Below are 21,843 nucleotides of genomic sequence, written 5' to 3'. Positions count from 1 at the left end.
ATAACAATAAGTGCCAACATTTCAACCTTCGGTCAACTTTGACTCTACCAAAATGGTCAAAAAATGCAATGTAAGCTAAAACTCTTATATTCTAGTAATATTCAATCATTTACCTTCATTTTGCAACAAATTGGACGTCTCTAGCACAATATTTCAATTTATGGTGAATTTATGAAAAAAACTTTTTCCTTATGTCCGCGTGGTAACTCTTCCGATAAATTTTTTCGTGAGATTGTCGTAATGTTTGCACCATTTTAAATTTGCCGTTACATATAGTTTTATATATGGAAATGTGCGCAATTTCATGCACAATACAACTAAAAACAACCCATGGTTGTAGCTTTTATCAGTTTTGAAATATTTTTGGATAAATAACGATAAGTGCCAAAATTTTAACCTTCGGTCGACTTTGACTCAACTGAAATGGTTGAAAAACGCAATTGTAAGCTAAAACTCTTATATTCTAGTAATATTCAATCATTTACCTTCATTTTGCAACAAATTGGAAGTCTCTAGCACAATATTTCGATTTATGGTGAATTTATGAAAAAAAAAAATTTCCTTACGTCCGTGTGGTAACTCTTCCGATAAATTTTTTTGTGCGATTGTCATAATGTTTGCACCATTTTGAATTAGCCGTTACTAGTAAAGTATATGAAAATGTGCGCAATTTCATGTAGAATACAAAAAAATAATTGAAGGTTGTAGCTTTTCTCATTTTTGAAATATTTGCATATAAATCACAATAAATAGAAAAAACCACGTTTGGTCAACTTTGACTCTTCCGAAATAGTCGAAAAACGCAATTGTAGCTAAAACTCTCACATCTAGTAATATTCAGTCATATATCTTCTTTTTGAAACAATTCGAAGTGTCTAGCAACAATATTTAGATTTATGGTGAATTAAAAAAAAAAAAAACATTCCTTCCCCTCGCGCTGGCGGATTCTCCGCTGCAAATCTCCGAAATGCATACGTCGCATTCTCGTTATATTTGCTCCGTTCATATTAGGCGTTTCATAGAGTTTTATATATGAAATGTGTGCAATTTCATGTAAAATACAACAAAAAATAATTGAAGGTTGTAGCTTTTCTCATTTTCGAAATATTTGCATATAAAAAATATATTAAAAAATTCGACATTCAGTCAACTTTAACTTGTCCGAAATGGTCAAAAAACTGCATTGTAAAACGCTAAAACTCACTCAAGTACGTTAGTAATATTTAATCATTTATATTCATTTTGAAACAAATTGGAAGTCTCTACAACAATATTAGATTTATGGTGAATTTTTGAAAAAACATTTTTTTTACGTCCGCGCGTTATGAATTCTTGCATCATTTTGTGATAATATTTTCTCTGTGTTGCTTTGATCGTTTTACAACGTGCTATATACCAAAATGATAGCAATTTAGTGTACACTACAACAGAAAAAAAAATTAACTCGTTAGCTTTTAACTGTTTTGCTCACAGCGCGATTTGAATACAATTATATATGAGATTTTGTTTTCAAAATATCATATATCGCATTATTTATATATGATAATTATATTTTTTTTCATTTCTGATGGTTGCATACTAAACTTCAGGCAATGACAAAAAAGGAGCCAAAAATGAACTCTTAATCTTGAAAACTAAGCGTGCTGTGATTTTTTGAAAAAATATTTTTTTCCGCTTCGGCGCATACTCCGAGACCCCTTGGCTTACGGAGACGATTTTTATTATACGCCTTCGGCGTAAGAGGGTTAATATAAAATAATGGCAATATGCTTATTTGGGGAGTTTCATAGAGTACCACTCTACTCATTGTTGCCAGGTTTGCATGCCCTAAAGAGCTCCTGCCTGATGTTCTTTGCCTTTTATTTTTTTTTTTTGTTTTTTTTTTTTTTTTTTTTTTTTTTTTTTTGTGCTTTCAAGCACTCCTGACATTCTTTCCCTCGTTTCATCTTTTTTTATGAAGGGCTCTTAGAGATTCTTCTACTGTTCCACAAATATTAGGGAGCAATGTACTTGCTGCATAACCAATGTTATGCTCAGTTGCAGCAACATTAAAAGCAAATACTACAGTATTCTTCCCATGAAGTTTAGCCTTTGGACATTTAGGATCTTTAGCCCCTGTTCTTATTGAAATACCAAAATATTTTCCAACCTTCAATACTGTACTATCACTTAGTTTATGTATCCCACCCAATTCACTCCTAAACAGAACTTTGTTTGTAGCTGTTATAACTTTGGTTACATATTTTGTAGATGAAACTTACCTGTCAGATATATATATAGCTGTATTCTCTGAAGTTCGGCAGAATTTCTAAAACCTTACGACACACGTAGTGGGAGTAGGGTGGTAGTACCCATTCCCGCCGCTGGGAGGCGGGTATCAGGAACCATTCCCATTTTCTATCAGATTTCTTCTGTCTCCGGTGTTGTAAACATCTGTTTACAGCACCTCCGCCTCAGGATTTTGGAAAACTGTTATTGCTTGAGTATCCTCTTGACTTTTTGGTTTTTTGATATTGGATCAATAGCTAGGCACACGTTGACTGTGGATTGTTTGGATTTTGGCTTGGTTTTTTCCTTAAATAAGATGTCTGGGTCTAGTTCGGCTAGCGCTAGGGTGTGTTTGAAGGATGAATGTAAGGTGAGGATACCAAAGGCTTTGGTTGATCCTCACACAGTATGTAAGAGTTGTAGGGGACAAGTGTGTACGTATGATTTTCGCTGCACTGAATGCGAAGTTTAAACTGATTTGCAATGAAAGACGTATGATCCTACGTTAAGAAATTAGAGCATGACAGGATCAGGAGGTCTTCCTCCAGGAGTAAGTCTGGTAACATACAGGGTATTAATGTATCCCTTCTAACCCTCAAGTGGTGTCTGCGGAGGGTAATGCCCTTTCTCTTATTCTGGATTCGTTGAAGACGCTAGAATCCAAAGTGCTTGCCCTTGAAAATAGGCAAAGTGTTAAGTGCAGTGATAGTGCCCCTAGTGAAGTGGAGGGGGCGTCAGATCGGCCCTATAGCGCCTCTAGGCTGGGACCTCTGCTAGACTCCCAGGACTCGGGGAGGGGCATGTCGAAGGCCGAAGGAGGGTTACGGGGATCCCCCACCGATCTGACATCCCTTCAGCAGTTCCTGTAGGCCCTGCCTCTGTCTAGACTTAGCGGTAAGGCAGGGATGTGGCACGAAACTGGTGAAGAGTTGGGACTGAAGGTTCCTACTTCGGCGCAAGGAGATTTTGCCAGCATTGTGGATGCCTCTAGGAGATCTCTCCTAGCTTCAGCTAAAGTTTCGTGACGACTTCAGAACTGGACCATCTTTTGAAGGGCCTTTTCCGGTCCTTGGAAGTCTTCAACTTCTTAGACTGGTGTTTGGGAGTGCTAGACAACCAGTCTCGTAAGCCAGATTCGATTAGCCTCGGGGAGCTGTCCAGTGTATTCTCATGCATGGACAAGGCCGTCAGGGATGGCTCGGAGGAGTTAGCCTCTCATTTTTCCGCAGGCGTTTTGAAGAAGAGATCGCTTTATTGCAACTTTGCAGTTAAGTCTGTCTCTCCCTCACAGAGGGCAGAGCTTTTGTATGCGCCTTTTTCGAGCCATCTCTTCCCCCAGGCTATGGTGAAGGATCTGGCGGTAAGCCTTCAAGAAAAAGCCACTCAAGATCTTTTGGTTCAGTCATCGCGACATCCTACTGGCCCTTCCATGTCTTCAGGAAGCCAGTCTCTTAGAAAGCAGAAGCCCTTTCGTGGAGGAACTTCAGCTAGATCTTCACCCTGAGGAAGCAGTCTCCCTAAAGGTAGAGCCCCGGCTAAGTCTAGGGGTAAGAAATGAGAGATCCGTCCTTCAGTTGCCGGTAGGAGCCAGGCTGCAGTTGTTCATAGAAGCCTGGAGAGAGAGAGAGGCAGACACCTGGTCTCTCAACATCATAGAGAAGGGGTACAAAATCCCTTTCGTAAAGCCGCCCCCGCTGACTTCGACTCCCGGGGACTTGTCCCCGTCGTATCCTTGAGAGAAACGGAGGATACTTTTCGATCTGCTGAGCAGATGCTCGAGAAGGGAGCAGTGGAACAGGTCTTAGACCTGGCATCGCCAGGATTTTACAACAGATTGTTTCTAGTTCTGAAACAGTCGGGAGGGTGGCGGCCGGTCTTGGATGTAAGTCGTCTGAACCTCTTTATAGAGAGGCAGTGGTTCAAGATGGAGACACCTCAGTCAGTCTGGGGGCCTTAAGACCTGGAGATTGGATGGTATCACTCGACCTTCAGGACGCTTACTTTCACGTCCCGATACATCCCAATCAATGAAGTACCTTCGCTTCGTCCTGAAAGGAAAGGTATTTCAGTTCAGGGCTCTTTGTTTGGGCTGAGTACGGCCCCTTTTGTGTTCACCATCTTAATAAAGAATGTGGCGAGGTGGCTCCATCTTTGCAACATCAGGATCTCGCTCTATCTGGACGACTGGCTCATACGAGCCTCTTCGCAGACCCGGTGCCTGGAGGACCTGCAAACGACTCTGTCTTTAGCTGCGTCCCTGGGACTTCGAAAAGTCACATCTGACCCCAACACAGTCCATCGTGTATCTGGGGATTCAGATGGATTCAGTGGCTTTTCAGGCTTTTCCGTCCCAGGAACGTCAGCAACAAGGCATAGAAAAAGTGTCAGCCCGTTTTCTAGGAAGGATTCATGCTCGGTGAGGGAATGGATGAGTCTGTTGGGGACCATTTCCTCCTGGAGAAGTTTGTTTCCTGGGGAGGCTACACCTCCGACCTCTTCAGTTCTTCCTGTCGGACAGCTGGACAGACAAGGACAACCTCGACATGATTTTAACCATCTCAGAAGAGGTAAAGAGCCATCTAAGATGGTGGCTCGATCCGTTGAAGCTGTCAGAGGGCATGTCCCTCAAGCTTCGGAACCCCGACCTAGTGTTGTTCTCCGACGCGTCATCCACGGGGTGGGGAGCAACGCTAGGAGGGAGGAAGTGTCAGGCACCTAGAGAGGGGAACAGGTAGCCTGGCATATCAACTTCAAAGAGCTGGCAGCGATTCAGTTAGCACTTCGGTTCTTTCAAGAGAAAGTCTCCCGTCGCGTAGTCCAAGTCAACTCGGACACACACAGCCCTGGCATACTTGAAGAAGCAAGGAGGAACGCACTCTCGCTCGCGAAAGAGATTCTTCGTTGGGCGAAGGCGAGATAAGTCACGATCCTAACAAGGTTCATTGCCGGAGTCGAGAACGTCCGTGCAGATCTCCTCAGTCGACAAGGACAATTGCTGCCGACAGAGTGGACCCTCCATCAGGACGTATGCCAGGAGCTGTGGGGTCTTTGGGGATGTCCTTTGGTGGACATTTTCGCGACATCAAGAACGGCGAGACTTCCTCTGTATTGCTCCCCGGTTCTCGATCCAGGAGCAGTAGCAGTAGACGCCCTTCTATGGGATTGGACGGGCCTAGACCTCTACGCATTTCCCCCCTTCAAGATTCTGGGGGAAGTGATAAGAAAGTTTGCAGCTTCGGAAGGGACGAGGTTGACGTTAATCGCCCCCTTTTGGCCCGCAGCGGACTGGTTCACAGAGGTGATGTCCTTCCTGGTAGATTTTCCGAGATCTCTTCCGTCAAGGAGAGATCTACTCAAACAGCCCCACTTTGAGAGGTACCACAAAAACCTCTCCGCTCTGAGTCTGACTGCGTTCAGACTATCCAGAAGCTGGCCAGAGCGAGAGGTTTTTCGAAACCTGTGGCTAAAGCTATCGCCACCGCGAGGAGGCCTTCATCAATCGCAGTGTACCAATCGAAGTGGGCAGCTTTTAGGAGCTGGTGTAAGAAGAAAGGAGTTTCCTCTACCACGACCTCTGTGAGCCAGATCGCCAACTTTCTCCTTTATCTCAGACGAGATTTGAAGCTTGCAGTGTCGACCATTAAGGGCTACAGAAGTGTTTTATCTGTAGTGTTTTGCCATAGAGGTCTAGACCTAGCGAATAACAAAGATCTCCATGATCTATTGAGATCTTTTGAGACCACCAAGGTGCCTCTTCCTAAGTTGCCCTCTTGGAACTTAGACGTGGTCCTGAAGTCTTTATTGTCAAGTCGCTTTGAACCTCTTCACTCTGTCTTTGCGAGACTTGATGAAGAAGACTGTATTCCTAACTGCTCTGGCAACGGCGAAGAGAGTTAGCGAGATACAAGCTATAAGTAAGCACGTCGGCTTCAAAGGGCATAATGCGGTCTGCTCTTTGGGGATGACGTTTCTGGCTAAGAATGAAAACCCCTCCGACCCTTGGCCTAAGGCGTTCGAGATCAAGGGTATGGCAGAGATCATTGGTCAAGAGCCAGAAAGAGTCCTGTGTCCTGTCAGGGCTCTAAGAGAATACCTTCGGAGAACAAGGAATTGTAGAGGTTCTGTGGAGAAAATTCTGGTGTTCGGTCAAGAGACCAGATATGCCCATGTCCAAGAATGCGCTGGCATTCTTTTTAAGGAATACCATAAAGGAGGCGCACTCGTCTTGCAAGGACAGTGACTTTGGACTGTTGAGAGTAAACGCTCACGAAGTGAGGGCTATTTCAACCTCGATAGCCTTCCAGAAAAATATGGCCCTCAAAGACATTTTTAGTGCCACTTTTTGGAGGAGTAACTCGGTGTTCGCCTCGCACTACCTACGGGAGGTGAGAACGACGTATGAAAATTGTTACTCTCTTGGGCCATACGTCGCCGCAGACACTATTTTGGGGGCAGGAGGTAGCACTCATCCTTTCCCATAGAAAAGGGTATGGTGAGTTTTTTAATCTTTGTAATGTTTATGGGTTGTAGGGTCGGCCGCCGAATGCGGACTTCCCTTCTATTAGCCTTTTTATGTGGGAGTATTTTGTTAGGCTAACTTAGGTGGTGGTTTTGCCTCATTGCCCTCAGAAGTATGGTCATGGTCTAGTCACATTGTGGTCATGTCCCCGTTGACAGATCATCTAGAGCGCACCAACTACACAGGTTGTTGGTAACTCTAGTGAAGCAGATGCAGGCTTGGGTGACAGTAATCACGAAGTCAGCTATGCTAACAGGTAAGGAACCAAGATGTCAATCATCTACATGTATATGTTTCCTAAAATCCTTTTCTGTCTCTCCCACCTCCAAAGGTGGGATTCAGCTATATATATATCTGACAGGTAAGTTTCATGAACAAAATGATATTGTTAAGATACAATAAAGTTTGTTCATACTTACCTGGCAGATATATATATTTAAAGTACCCACCCACCTCCCCTCAGGAGACAGTGGAGATAGAAATCTGATAGAAAATGGGAATGGTTCCTGATACCGGCCTCCCAGCGGTGGGAATGGGTACTAACCACCCTACTCCCACTACATGTGTCGTAAGTTTTTAGAAATTCTGTCGGACTTCAGAGAATACAGCTATATATAATATCTGCCAGGTAAGTATGAACAAACTTTATTGTATCTTAACAATATCATTTTTTCTTCAAGGCCCTTTAGACGGTATACAATTCTCTTTTAGACATGGTTGAGACACTTCTCCTTTGTCACTGGGCATGAAGTGCCATTAGGGCCAGCGCCACCATTCATACAGCTTTATATGCTGCTGAATCACCATCTCCCACAAACACTTTTATACTTTAATTTTCTATGCAATGACCATTTCCAGACTGCATCAGCAGTTTCCATGTTCCCTGACGGTTAATCAAAATTTTCCTTGCTATTTCCTGATTGCTTATGATTTTCACAAGCTTCCTCATATTGTTCATTGGTTATTTTTCCATTTTTTAATTTGTTGTTCAAAGTCACACATGCAGTACAATTTTTACTGAATATTTTCCCATCTATAACAAAACCTCTGTAGGCCTTCGTAAGAACGCCTACACCAATGGGAGATTGAGGTCCCCATTTCATCCATGTGCCATCATAAATCACTTCAATGTTCAAGACTCCATTTTCATCAGGTTTTACACCAATGCTTTCATAAAAAGAAAAGATTGCTTTGTCAACTTCTTTTAATGTTTCCTTGTTTTTTCTGTCTGCAAGTTGTTCCACTGATATTTTTAGTGTTCATATTTTCACACCCCTTCACTTGATTAGGTTAAATACCTATTGGTTCTTCACACTTGCATTTCAAAATAAGGGTAACATCAAACTATTTTCTACTACATCAAGTTTTTGGGACCCACCACAGTCATCACACGTCGTTTTCCTACATAATTCTCTCTGGTTTTTCAATGGTAATGAAATTATCTTATTTTCGTTGTTTGCACTGTCATCTAATTTATCAACTATATTGTTCATGTATGTGCTCAGTAAGCTATTTCGTAATTCAACACCAGAACACTTAGTGATTGCATCATCGATTGCATCATTCTTGACTTCCTCTTCCTCTCTGGGCTCCTCTTCTTCATCAGACAGCACTAATGCAGTCATCTTCATCCTCATCAGCATCTTGAAAGTAATGACTAAATGAATGGTAAAATTCTAAAGACAAATGTTTCTAAAGACTTAATTGGAAAACTAAATGATGACAACTCTGTTAGTGTTTTGGTGGTGCTCCCCATGTGAATAGTACCGTGTGAGGCATCAACATTCTGCTGCCTCTTTCTTTCATTATATTTGCTAATATTACGAGAACTTGCTTCCCGTCGACAAGTAAACTTCTTACGAGCCATATTTATTATAAGATAACACTTGTAAGCTAAGAAAAGCACCAGAAGAATCATGATAAACACAAAAATATCCAATAACACACTATACAAACGCTAGTGTAACTAACTTGTGTTTGTTGTTGTTGACTAACATTCAGAACCAGCTTGTGTTGACGAGGGGAAACATATCGTTCATACATATGACTATGGAACAAAACATATTAAAAAAAAATTGAAAGTTTGGGAAAACAAAAAGAGGAAACTAAATACTTGAGCCACAGAATTTTCAGCACCCACCTGCACTTGCAAAATTGCATTTTTTACATAGCACAATGCATCAAATTGGCATTATTTTATGTCTGGAGCATACTCATGAAGAAAGGAAATGCATTTTTAAGAAAAATAGACAATATCTGCTGCAGCAAGTATAATTACTATTAAGTGACCATCAATACAATGACAATCTGCTTTGTATTTAGATAATCTGTTAACATTTTATAGGTATGTAAGAGTAATGCATTATTTAGTCTATTTTGACACACACACACACTGGAGTGAAGATAAGTTCCGATTCTACAAAGAGTTGAGAAACTCCTTTCTGATGTGGCTGTGGTTACTGGAATGGTCAGGCAAATCTTTATAATTTTACGGAGTTCAAAACCCATAGTTTCCAGTGACTGTAGTACATCAATAACTGTAGATATTATAGTCATCTTACTAGGACCACAAATTTCTCCAACTTTGCGCAGGGTTATTAGCAAGGCCAGTTCATGATCAAGTTTTTTTAAGTCAATGTCTTTGGAGTACATGGTCAGTGACTAGTATTTCTGTTGGACCTCCATTAGCTGATGTTATTATCATAGTTTTCATTTCATGAAGAATGTTGTAGTTTCCATTTCACAAAGAATGCTGTAGCTGGCACTCTGAAATCGATCAAGATCGATCAAGGAGTTCGCTGTTCATCATGTCTAGTACTTAATAGTACCAAGTGCAATAGTATTCCTCAACATATAAAGGGAAATGTTGCTGCACTTCCACCATCTCGTAAGAGTGCTGAATTTCTCGTCACTCCGAAGATCTTCATAGCACTTTCTGACAAGCTATACAGCTTCAATAGCATTATGAACCAAGATCTATATAGCTTGGAGATTTATTAGTTGTGTCTCAGAGACTGCAAAGACCAAATGTCCCAAAGAATGAATGAATGATTTAGAGGTTATCTGGCATCGTGACAATGAAGATCATTTTGAAATATCAGTTTTAATTATCAAGGATTAGTATGAAACAAATTAAAATAAATATATCAGTGATTAGTATAAAACTAATTAAAATATATATCAATGATTAGTATACAACAAATTAAAATAAATATCAATGATTAGTATAAAACAAATTAAAATAAATATCAATGATTAGTATAAAACAAATTAAAATTTCAGCATAGTAAAATTTTTTAAAATGATAAAAGAAAAAATGTTTTATAATTTTTGGAGAAGACCAGCTTCAACCACAAATTTAAAAATGCCAAGATCTTTGAAAGAATGTACCTGTCATTCCCACCAAGACCCTTGGAGTGGTACCGATGTCTAAGTTCCCCAAGACTGGGCATTCAACCAGCAAATGCCCAACAGTCAGGGGCCTACACAATCCTTGCAAAATGGCTGGTATTCTCCAACCATAAAATACTTATGTCAAGTTGAGTATGACCAATTCTTAAACTACATAAGGCAGTTTCCCATCTCCTGGGCACATTATCATACTTCCAAGGAGATATCACACAAGTAATATCTTTCATTTCATCTGGGTTGGGCAGTTCCCATTGTCCTTGCCAGATGTTCTAATTTGTGGAAAGAAGTCTCTAAATAAAAGCGGATATCTCCTTGTAAGTAACCCGGCTCCAGCCAGCCTGATTTGCTAATTTATCTGCCTCTTCATTTCCCTGCACACCCCTATGTGTTGGTACCCAACAGACCTTAATTTAAAGGCCCCTGCTATCAATAATATGAATCTATTACAGAATTTTTAAAACTAAAGTGTTTGAAGAATCAAAAGTACTAACGCCTTGTAGAACACTCTTAGAATCAGAAATTTACAAAATTTCCTTCATCCAAAAGTGCTATTTACTCTACAGCTACCAGTATACCATATAACTCTTGCTGTGAAAATTGAAGCCGTGAGAGGAAAGAGCATCTTTACAATTAAAATATTAAAAACTCCAAACCCAATGCCAGCACTAGATTTGAAGCCATCAGTAAAGATGAAATTACAGTTTCCATGTTCTACAACATGTTCCATATTAACAGAGTGGGCTTCAACATCTTCCATATCTTTTTTCCAACAAATAAAATATTTATAGAAATCTACCTCTGGTAAATTCCAAGGAGTTACGGGCATCTTAAATGGAAGTACTTTGTCCCCGAGTACATAATATCTAAATTCAATAGAATCTCTTTAACCCTAGACCCATAAGGTTGACGAGATTTAGGGTGTGTTATTAAATCTAAAATTCATTTTATTACTTACCGCTTTAAAAGCAAAAGAACCTGGGATCTTTGCAGCCTATACCAATATCAAAGCATAAAAGACTGGCAATATAGATACAATGGGTAGCTCTCCAGCATCAACTTAGACTTGGAATCAATGTAGTTCAGAAAAAATCAGTAATTTATATATCCTCAAGAGTTTTTCAATCTGCATCCCAGGATGTATGTGCCAATACTTTCAAGATGTTCTTAGCATTACAACAAGTATTTTTAAGATGTTTCAAATGGGAGGACCATGTCAATCTTTGATCAAATATTAAGTCTAAGAATTGTCTCTCTTGTACATAAGGGATGCGCTGACCTTTGATGTACAAATCAGGATCCAGGTGTATGCCTCTAATTCAGCATTAATGCAAAACAACAGTTTTACTAGTAGAGAACTTAAAGCCATTCATGTCAGCCCACTCAATAATTTTGTCAATTGCAAGGTGTAACTTCCTTTCAGTCATAGTCATTCTTGCTCCAGTCACAGATATAGGGCCAAATGTCCCAAATTCAGACATTCAGACCAAAGAATGTTATAAACTTCTCCATTTTAGCCATCTTTCTGCCAGCTTGATGGAAGTATTCATCATTGGTGGTGGTGTTGATTTCTTCCAGTTTCCAGGACTTCATAGTTTTTCAAGGATGGAATTAGGTGATTCAGTGTGGACAGTCTATCCATTTGGACATAAAGGCTTGAAATTTCCAGAAACACCTGAACCAGCTCTTTCTTGCTCGATTTAAAGAGACCTTCTCTCTTGGGAAAAGCTTCAGAAGTTGTAAGATTTCATGTGCCAAATTAAGAGCATCTCTAATTGCTGGACACTTTTGAGTGACATCTTTGAGCCACAAGTTGAGAGAATGGCATGTGCCAAACAGTGCACTTTTACAGCTAAAGGGTTTTTCCTCGTTATCCTAGTCATAAGCTCTTTCATTCTTCCTTGCATATTTGCAGCTCCGTCATACACATGTCCATGGGAATGTTCTAATGGTAGTGCAATCCATAGGGTTTCACTAGTTATGTTGGGAACACTGACCATTCCAACAAGGTGTTTTTGAATTATCATGTCATTGTCAACACAACGAATTGATATGCTGAATTGTTCGTTATTTGATACGTCTGTGGTTTCATCAGAAAGGATGAGTTCAGTGATGATCTCAGATGTGTAGTTGGAACCCAAGTCTAGCTGTTGCTTAGGATCAAAGTCCTGACCTTTAGTTTCATTTGTTGCCAAAGATTCCCCCCTCTGCTTCGATGTGTCCTCTTAAGAAGGAACCATGTGACATCATCAAAGTCATCAGATTTGTGTGTATCACTGAAGAGCTGATGTAAAGGTGTCTGTTTCTCAGCTTGTGACTTCATAATTGCCTCCTGGTCATACTGTATGAAATATGAAGATGACAATGCCAGTTTTTGTTTTGCCTCCAAGCATGACCTAATTTCTGTAGTCTTTAGTCCCTAACACTGATCAGGATATTATGCAGTGCTGATAATTATTTACCATACATTGAAGTTGCAACAGATGAATGATACAATAAACTCTATGAATTTGCTGTCTTGAGATATTTTAAAGGCTTTCAGATTAATTGTAAATTGATGGGAAGCCAGAGAAGTCAGCATTGAAGGATACATTGACATGCTTGATGAACCAGTATATTTAAAGGCCATAAATAAGTCCTAATAAATGATGGATTAAAGAACTTGTTAAAAATCATTAACAGGGGGAAGACAAGGCAAAAACACACAAAATCGGCATCAAGGTAATTAAAAAGAAATGTAGCAAAATAGTATATAAAAAAGCACAGATTTTTAAGTAGTTTATGAAATATGATCCTTGGAAAGAAGATTCTCAACTTCCTATCCCCAAATTATCACAAATTTTCTAGTGAGAAGTCCTTCTGTTTGCTGTTACATGCTCACCCAAAATAAATGACCCTTCTGTTAACTCCGGAGATCAGAAGCCTAACATAGTCCATCACATGCCCTGCATTTCTCTTCACTTCATATTTGTTGAGACAAGTAGTACTGTACAGTATGTTAATTATTATTTGTTGTAAAAAATTTTAAGTAGTATTCAAAACAACTTCACTTACAAAGGAAACTTCTTTAATTTTCAGGTTCATCAGTTGAAGCAGGTGGTGGATCAGTGGGAAGTTGGTGACTGTGGTGATCCTCATGTAGCAGCAGCATTACTCAAATTGTGGTATCGTGAACTTTATGAACCACTCATACCAGATTCTCTTTATCAGTCTGCCATTAATGCTCATGATGAACCATCACAAGCTGTAGCCCTCGTCAACAAGTTGCCAGACATCAACAGACTAGTTCTTTCTTATCTCATCAGGTAAGGAAAAAAATGAGTTTTTTAAAGTATGGAATGCTGTTAAATTTATTCCGCCAAAGAAAATACCCACAATACGGTCCACAGTTATGAGAGAATTTGGTCGATCCACAGCCTTGCAGAACTGGAAAATCGCAGATTTCGATACACATACCTTATGGGAATAATTCCATTAGGGCCAAGGCAAACGGCAACTTACCCAGTCAAACTTTTTTACTACCCATTTCCAATACTTTCTATGTACATACTATATACTGTATTTTTTCTAAAATTAAATTGTTCTTATGGTTAAGTAAAATGTTATAAAGGCTTTTAAGTTTTAATGACTTGAAAAAGTTTGAAATTACACCCAGGATGGTGAAAACTCCCACACGCAAACACTGCCACAATTGGGTGCAAGGTACAATACAGTCACTTCCTGCTGTAAAAATCCTTAAAAAACCTCTTGGGTGGACTTTCCTCTACCCATCCTCTGCCTAAAAACCTTCAAAATCCTCTATCTCATCCTCCGTGAAGAGATCTGCAGAAGGAAGGCTATGACGTCACAAATACGAGAGGTGGAGCCTTCCATCTTAGCCAATGACTAAGCAGGAGCCTTCCATTGTAACCAATAGCTGAGCAGAAAATTTCTCTTTCCCCCCTCCCCAATACTTGAAAAGACAATATATTTGACAATAGTTTTGTGGTGCGTGACTTGCAGACTTTGAACAGCTTTGCAGATGCCGAAAATCTATTTTTGAGAACTAGCAACCGCATAAAAGGGGAATCGCACAATCCTATTGCACATATTCTGGGACCATACTGCATTTAAATTTGAAACTAAATGTAGTGTAAATGAACTTTCTGTTTTAGCACAGTAGTCTTAACCTATGAACACGTTTGAAACATTTTTGGTATTTTACACCTAAAAACAAAGATTAATTTTGGTATTTTGCACCTAAAAACAAAGCTGATTTCTGCCATTAACCCTCTTACGCCAACTGGACGTATTTTACGTCGACATTTTTTGTCTCCCTTGTGCCGACTGGACGTATTTTACGTCGACTTACAAAAGTTTTTTTTAAAATTCGCGGAAAAATACTTATAGGCCTACCAGCCTAAAACTTTTGAATCACGCGCCTTGGGGGATGCTGGGAGTTCACGGATCAAGGTGTTGTTTTGTTTACAATCGTTACGCAGGCGCGCAAGCGCGAATTTCTTTCTTGCCGCACTAAAAAGTATCTGTGACACATCTCGGAAATTATTTAGTCACTTTGACATAATTTTTGTAGTACCATTGTAAATTAGCTGTTACATGAAGTATTATATATGAAAATGTGCGCATTTTTATGTAGAATACAATAAAATACTCATGATTGTAGCTTTTATCAGTTTTGAGATATTTTCATATAAATAACTATAATTGCCAAAATTTCAACTGGTCAACTCTACCGAAATGGTCGAAAAACGCAATTGTAAGCTAAAACGCTTATATTCTAGTAATATTCAATCATTTACCTTAATTTTGCAACTAATTGGAAGTCTCTAGCACAATATTTCGATTTATGGTGAATTTATGAAAAAACTTTTTCCTTACGTCCGCGCGGTAACTCTTCCGAAAAAAATCATACATGCGATTGTGGTAATGTTTGCACCATTTTAAAATTAGCCGTTATATAAAGTTTTATATATGGAAATGTGCGCAATTTCATGCACAATACAACTACAAACAACCCATGGTTGTAGCTTTTATCAGTTTTGAGATATTTTCATATAAAATAACGATAATTGCCAAAATTTCAACCTTCGGTCAACTTTGACTCTACCGAAAATGGTCAAAAAAACGCAATTGTAAGCTAAAACGCTTATATTCTAGTAATATTCAAGCATTTACCTTCATTTTGCAACAAATTGGAAGTCTCTAGCACAATACAGTGGTACCTCGAGATACGAAATTATCCGTTCCGAGACGGCCTTCGTATCAAGAGTTTTTAGTATCTTGGAACACATTTTACATGTAAAATGGCTAATCCGTTCCAAGCCCTCCAAAAACACCCCAGTAAATTATATTTCCAGGCCTAAAACACATGTTCTAGGGTTACGACGGAAGAGATATGACTCCAAAAAGGCAAAATACTGTACATACTTGAGTAATATTCAACTGCATATAATGTTCAACCCCATTTTTACTGCATATATTAGGACTTTTGGCATATGTCCCTTAGCAATAAGCCTAGCCTATGTTTGCTACTGTAGCCTAGTCTATGATTCTGACATCTAAACTTTAGAGCTAAAAGCTTAGAATATGCCAATAAAATGTATAAATAATCAGTATGTACTCATTTCAAATAATTATTAATTAATCATTAACTATAATACACAAACAAACAAAAAACAACCTTCCAATCGATTGTTTATATTCAGCTCTTACCCGTCTTACGAGTATGGAACGAGCGCCAAGCAATCATTTTTCCTAGCACACAGTAAGCCATAAATTGTCATTAGTATCTCTCTTCAACTAATGAAACCACCAAACAGTATAATAACCATTCATTTCTATTCTTTATTCTATTTTTACCTAACGGAGATACCGAGTTACTGACAGCTATAATGAAACATACGTAATACGTATACGTAACGTAATAATAAAACAGAAGAAGAATTCTAAAAAATGCGTATTTGTTGGCAGTCTGATTTATTTTATATTTTATGATATCTAATTCACATTTTTTTTATTAAATGTATTGCCTGTACTCATTTCAAATAATTATTAAGTAACCATTAACTATAATAAACAAACAAAAAAAAGCTTCCAAATGTCTGTTTACATCCAGCACTTACGAGTATCGAACGATCGCCAAGCTATAACTTTTACACAGTAAGCCATAAATTTTCATTATCTCTCTTCAACTACTGAAACTACCAAACAGTATAATAACCATTCATTTCTATTCTTTATTCTATCTTTTTACCTAATGTTTTTTTTTTTTATTAAATGCATTGCATGAATACTAAGTTTTTCAATTTACAGCAACCTTTTACCAATAGAATACTTAAAGCACAAGGGGTAGATGCTGACCAATAGGAGAGCAGGACCTTATGGGGTGACTAGCATCAGGAACTAATGGGAGAGGGGGAGGATGGTGGCGAGTTTACTCAGTTGGCGGCGCGGGAGTTTTAAAATTGTTCTCGGTGGTCCGGGCGAATCTCGGGACTTTATAGCAACAACCTTTCGTATCTTGAAAACTTTTTGTATGTAGAGCAGTAAAATTTTTCGTATTGGCTTTCGTAACTTGGATTTTTCATAAGTTGAGCCTTTCGTATCTCGAGGTACTACTGTATTTCGATTTATGGTGAATTTATGAAAAAAATAACATTTTCTTTACATCCGCGCGGTAACTCTTCCGAAAAAATCATACATGCGATTGTGGTAATGTTTGCACCATTTTAAATTAGCCGTTATATAAAGTTTTATATATGAAAATGTGCGCAATTTCATGTAGAATACAAAAAAAAAAATTGAAGGTTGTAGCTTTTCTCATTTTGAAATATTTGCATATAAATCACGATAAATAGAAAAAAACCACGTTCGGTCAACTTTGACTCTACTGAACTGGTAGAAAAACGCAATTGTAAGCTAAAACTCTTACAGTCTAGTAATATTCAGTCATACAAATTTGAAGTCTCTAGCAAAATATTTAGATTTATGGTGAATTTAAAAAAAAAATCTTTCCTTCCCTCCGCGCGCAGATTCTCCGCCACAAATCTCCAAAATACGTACGTCCCATTCTCGGAATATTTGCTCCGTTTTTCATATTAGGCATTAAGAGTTTATAGTAGATTATGGGCGCAATTTTATGTAGAATAAAACAAAAAATATTTGAAGTTGTAGCTTTTCTTATTTCCGAAATAATTGCATATAAAAAAAAACATATAAAAAAATTCGACATTCGGTCAACTTTAACTCGTCAGATATGGTCGAATACTGCATTTGTAAGCTAATACTCTTACAGTATAGTAATATTCAATCATTTGTCTTCATTTTGAAAGAAATTGAAGTCCCTAGGACAATACTTAGATTTATGGTGAATTTTTGAAAAAATTTGTTTACGTCTGCGCGCTACGAATTCATGCATTATTTTGTGATAATATTTTCTCTATGTTGCTTTTATTGTTTTACAATGTGTTATATGCCAAAATGATCGCAATTTAGTGTACATTACAACGAAAAAAAGTAACTTGTTACCTTTAACCGTTTTGCGCACAGCGTGATTTGGAATACAATTATATATGAAATTTCGTTTTTGCGCTATCATATATCGCATTATTTATATATGATAATGATATTTTTTTCATTTCTGATGGTTGCATACTAAACTTCAGGCAATGACAAAAAAAGGAGCCAAAAATGAACTCTTAATCTTGAAAACTATGCGCGCTGTGATTTTTTGAAAAAAATATTTTTTCCGCTTCCACGCTCACTCCGACACCCCTCCGGCACACGGGAGACAATTTTTTATTTACCGCTCCGGCGTAAGAGGGTTAAGGGTTGTTCACATTATTGCTGCTACTACAGGCATTCCCCCGGTTATCGGCGGACTCGATTAATAGTGATGCAGTTTTATGGGGCTTGTCTAGCGCCATAAATCACCAATAATAAGAGTTCTTGTGCCATAACATACATAGCAGAGGCACCATTGACCGGTTATCAGCACCATAAATCGTAAGGTTTTGGCTAATGGTGGTTCTTTTTTATCAGCACCTCTCCAATAATGGAACCCCCCCCCCCCTTCCCTGATAACTGGGGAGTGCCTGTAGTAATAAATTCACATTATACATGTTTAGATGTTTCCATCATGAATTCACATTCTGTTGGTTTAGTGCTAGATAGCATTTTTGCAATGAATAATACTTCATATGGTTTTTCTTTTACAGATTTTTACAGTATTTTGCCCAGCCTGACATTGTGTCGGCAACAAAGATGGATGCAAGCAATTTGGCCATGGTTATGGCACCTAATTGCCTGCGTTGTACAAGTGATGATCCACGTGTTATTTATGAAAATACACGAAAGGAGATGGCCTTCATACGAACTCTAATCCAGCATTTAGATACTACATTTATGGAAGGTGTTGTCTGAAGCATGCATCCATTTTATTTTTCATGAAAATTAGATTGGAGGCTTTATGTTAATGTCAATTGCTGTTATATATATATACATATATATATTGTATCAAAAGTATCTCTTTTCTGTGAGAGACAAAGTCAGGACAGTGAGGGACGTATCCTTAGAATATGGTAAGGTTTTGGATGCCACATTCTCTTATGGTGCTCAGCTCTGTATGATGTCATAGGCACAGGTTACAGAGTCTTTAGTGGTTCCCAAAATCAAATCCAGTTATTTAAACCAAAGTCAAAAGATCATATTGGAGGAATTCGTCAAGCTTCCAATTATTATTTTGAATAAAAACATAGCTTTATATGTACGACTTTAAAAGATGTGTTGACATCACCAGGTTATAGCAATTTTGGTACTACAGAGATAGAGCTGTGATTTGATGTCCGTTGATTTAAATGCCATAGCATTGGGATACCTGACCTTTCACTGGTCATTTTTATACAAAATTAATCATTCTGTAAACATTCCAGTAGTGAATATCTGATATTGAGTGGAAATATTACATGTTAATTTTGTCAGGGATATATGATTCAGTACTTTAATCCACACTCACCTGAATTAAAATCTTGTGAAAGCAACATTCCAGAATGATGGTCACTGTCAAAAAATTTAATTGGAATTCTGATATTCAGAATACTGTATTGTATTTTTAGGATTAGGAAAAATAAAAGGACCTTTTAACTAAACTGGAATTGGGTGTTCTTGTAAATACCAAAGGTTATATCTTTGACAGTGAGGTCGCTCTGAGGAGGATGCCTTAAAAAAGAATTTACAATGACATGGTGTTGAGCTACTAACCTGCAACTTCATGAAGCAACACAACCAACTTTTTATTGTTGTAGGATGGAGGAGAAAACGGACATGCCTAATTATCTAGTCTTCAACTTTAAAAAAAAATTTCTTGACCTTTGTGCCAATCTTCAACAAATGAATAACTGATCAAAGCTAGTTTTTTGCATTTGTTACAGGCACACATGCTTTTGTTATAACCCTCTTTGATATAGTTATTTTTATACCATGTTGACAGGAGTTTGTTACAATCTATAGTAACACCTTTTTGCTACAAGTTTCCAGGAAATAATTCTTGCTATCTTTTAAGTGTGAAAGAGGTGCAAGTGGGATGTGTATGAGAATAAAACTAACTAGTTGATGGATACTTAAGCCAGAATACCTTGACAGTTTACTTTGTCAAACTAGCAAAGGAAAAAACAATCTGCCTTTGAAAGGTAGGCCAAGTTTGACTCTCGGCAACTGCGCTGGTTTGTGTGAGTGTGTTCTCAATTTTCTTTTAAATGCATGTAAACCCAATGTGGATGTTATTATTTAGGCTTTAACATTAAAAGTTATTCCTTTTATAAGGATTATGTTATATGTGCCTGACTTTCTTGCACAAATTGAATTTTTTGTACAAAAAAAGAAATCGGAGATTCATTAAATTTTGTTTAGGCCTTTTTAGCTTATAGTGGCTATGCAGCATAATTTGTTAAAAATTTTCTGTATAATTTATTATGGTTTGAAGCATCATGTACAGATGTCCTTATGTATTATATATTGTATAGTTGTATTTCAAAATGTTATAAGGATTTAAAATCATTTGTATTATATGCATATTAAAGACTGTATACTTAATTCACTGTTTCACTGTATGAGGCATCCTAAAATTCGACCATACTTTACAATACTTTTAAAATAGTTATGTACACTGTGACACCATATAAGAACTATAAAGATGTAACAATTGAGACCAATTTTGCATCCATAACAATGAAAATGTAAAAGAAATCACCGAAATAAGGTACTACATCACTTTTAAGAGTAATGCAAGTAGTAGAGGCAACAGCTGATTGATAGTAACAGACATGGGATATTATGAATAAAAAAAGAGCTTATTTATATATAATGACAATGGAAAAAATGGGAAGAATTTGTTCAAGAAATACTTAAGTGATAGTAAATTTACATGAATAAAAGGATAAGAGGAGTGATAAAAGAGTATAACAAAATAATAATAATAATAAACAAAGGAATGGGGATGCATTACAGAGCAGTAGGACAGTTTAAGTGTGCGATGTAATTAAAGGCTGGGGGGAATGGTTAAAAATTATATTTGTTCATACGCAAACAAACCCTCAATCTTAACAATAGGATCATTTCTAGCCCCTAGCTGGATCCGGTAAAAAAGCAGATGAAAGCAAGGAATCTTGTGGTATCTGGCAACGCACGCGTAGATCGGGTGAAGAGTGGTCAAACGCCGAACATCTACTCCAGTCTTTTCTTTACCGCCTGGACGAGAGTTGGGTTTTTTCCTCTCTTGGCCTTTTCCCCGGTTCTTGCCCATTTCGTTCCTTTAGTGTGTTTGTGTGTGTTTTTACCTGGTATTATGGCTTCTTCTGCTCCTTCTCAACATCAGCGTTGGTGCCCCGGAATTCCTGGATTCCCGTGTTCTCGTTTTTTAGCTTCGTCAGCGACGGACCCTCACATCACATGCAGTAGGTGTCGGTTCCAATTTTTGTATGATTACGAATCCTTGTACGGAATGCCAGGCATGGCCTTTGGAGCAGTGGAGGAAGTATTATGGTAAGAGGGAACATCAGTCTCTCCACTCTTCCTTCTTGGGAGGGCTTTGCTCCTATTCCCGATGTTTCGTCTTCTGCAGTAGTCAACCCCCATAGTAGCGTTGTCCCTGCATCTCCTTCCTTTTCTTCCATTGATTCGTCGATGGAAGTATCGCGAGGTCGCCAGGGTATTTTTTGTAATGTAGCCCCCTCTTCCTCGGGAGCTTTTTCAGTTCCAAAGAAGGGTGAGGTTTTTTCATCATTCTCTTCTCTTCTAGAGTCGGAGGTGTCCAAAATGGCGGCGATTTGGAAGACGCTTGGGCTAGGGGGTACCCCGTCCTTAGAGGGGTTGCTAGTGCATTTTGTGGAGGCTCGCACTCCCCCTCCCCATTCCAGCCAGGCCATCCCCCCTCCTCCCGGCCTCGTCTCCATGGGTGGGAGCAGTCGGCCATCTTGTATTGCTCTGCCGGCATCTGCTGCCGCGTTGTCTCGGAGTGATGCTGCGGCGTCAGCCCCATTGTTGTCGTCACTGGGCCCATCTTTGTGTATTCCTCCGCCAGTGGCGTCTCTTTCCCCCTCCTTCAGAGGGGAAGTCGTGACATCACCACCACTTATGACATCACTCTCATCGAT

The 21,843-nt window shown here is 38.5% G+C and overlaps 1 protein-coding gene across 11 annotated transcripts in view; it reads left to right on the top strand.

Annotated features, from left to right (window-relative positions):
- LOC135212107 (serine-rich adhesin for platelets-like) overlaps nt 1-20,284 on the top strand; it is a 640,572-nt gene extending 620,288 nt beyond the window's left edge. For 10 of the 11 annotated variants that reach the window (XM_064245493.1, XM_064245502.1, XM_064245501.1 and 7 more), the window contains 2 exons: nt 13,274-13,500; nt 18,412-20,284. In XM_064245493.1, coding sequence (XP_064101563.1) covers nt 13,274-13,500; nt 18,412-18,616 — 432 coding nt within the window. In that variant the 3' untranslated portion in view covers nt 18,617-20,284. Of the gene's footprint in view, nt 1-12,877; nt 13,135-13,273; nt 13,501-18,411 lie in introns of those variants that run through there. The other variant, XM_064245500.1, reaches the window with a different exon arrangement.
- Nucleotides 20,285-21,843: the final 1,559 nt, after the last annotated feature.

This window comes from Macrobrachium nipponense, chromosome 40, assembly GCF_015104395.2.
Source record: "Macrobrachium nipponense isolate FS-2020 chromosome 40, ASM1510439v2, whole genome shotgun sequence".
In the NCBI taxonomy this organism is placed as follows: Eukaryota; Metazoa; Arthropoda; class Malacostraca; order Decapoda; family Palaemonidae; genus Macrobrachium; species Macrobrachium nipponense.
Note: the sequence above shows the minus strand (reverse complement) of the source record. Positions and strands in the feature narration are given on the sequence as shown.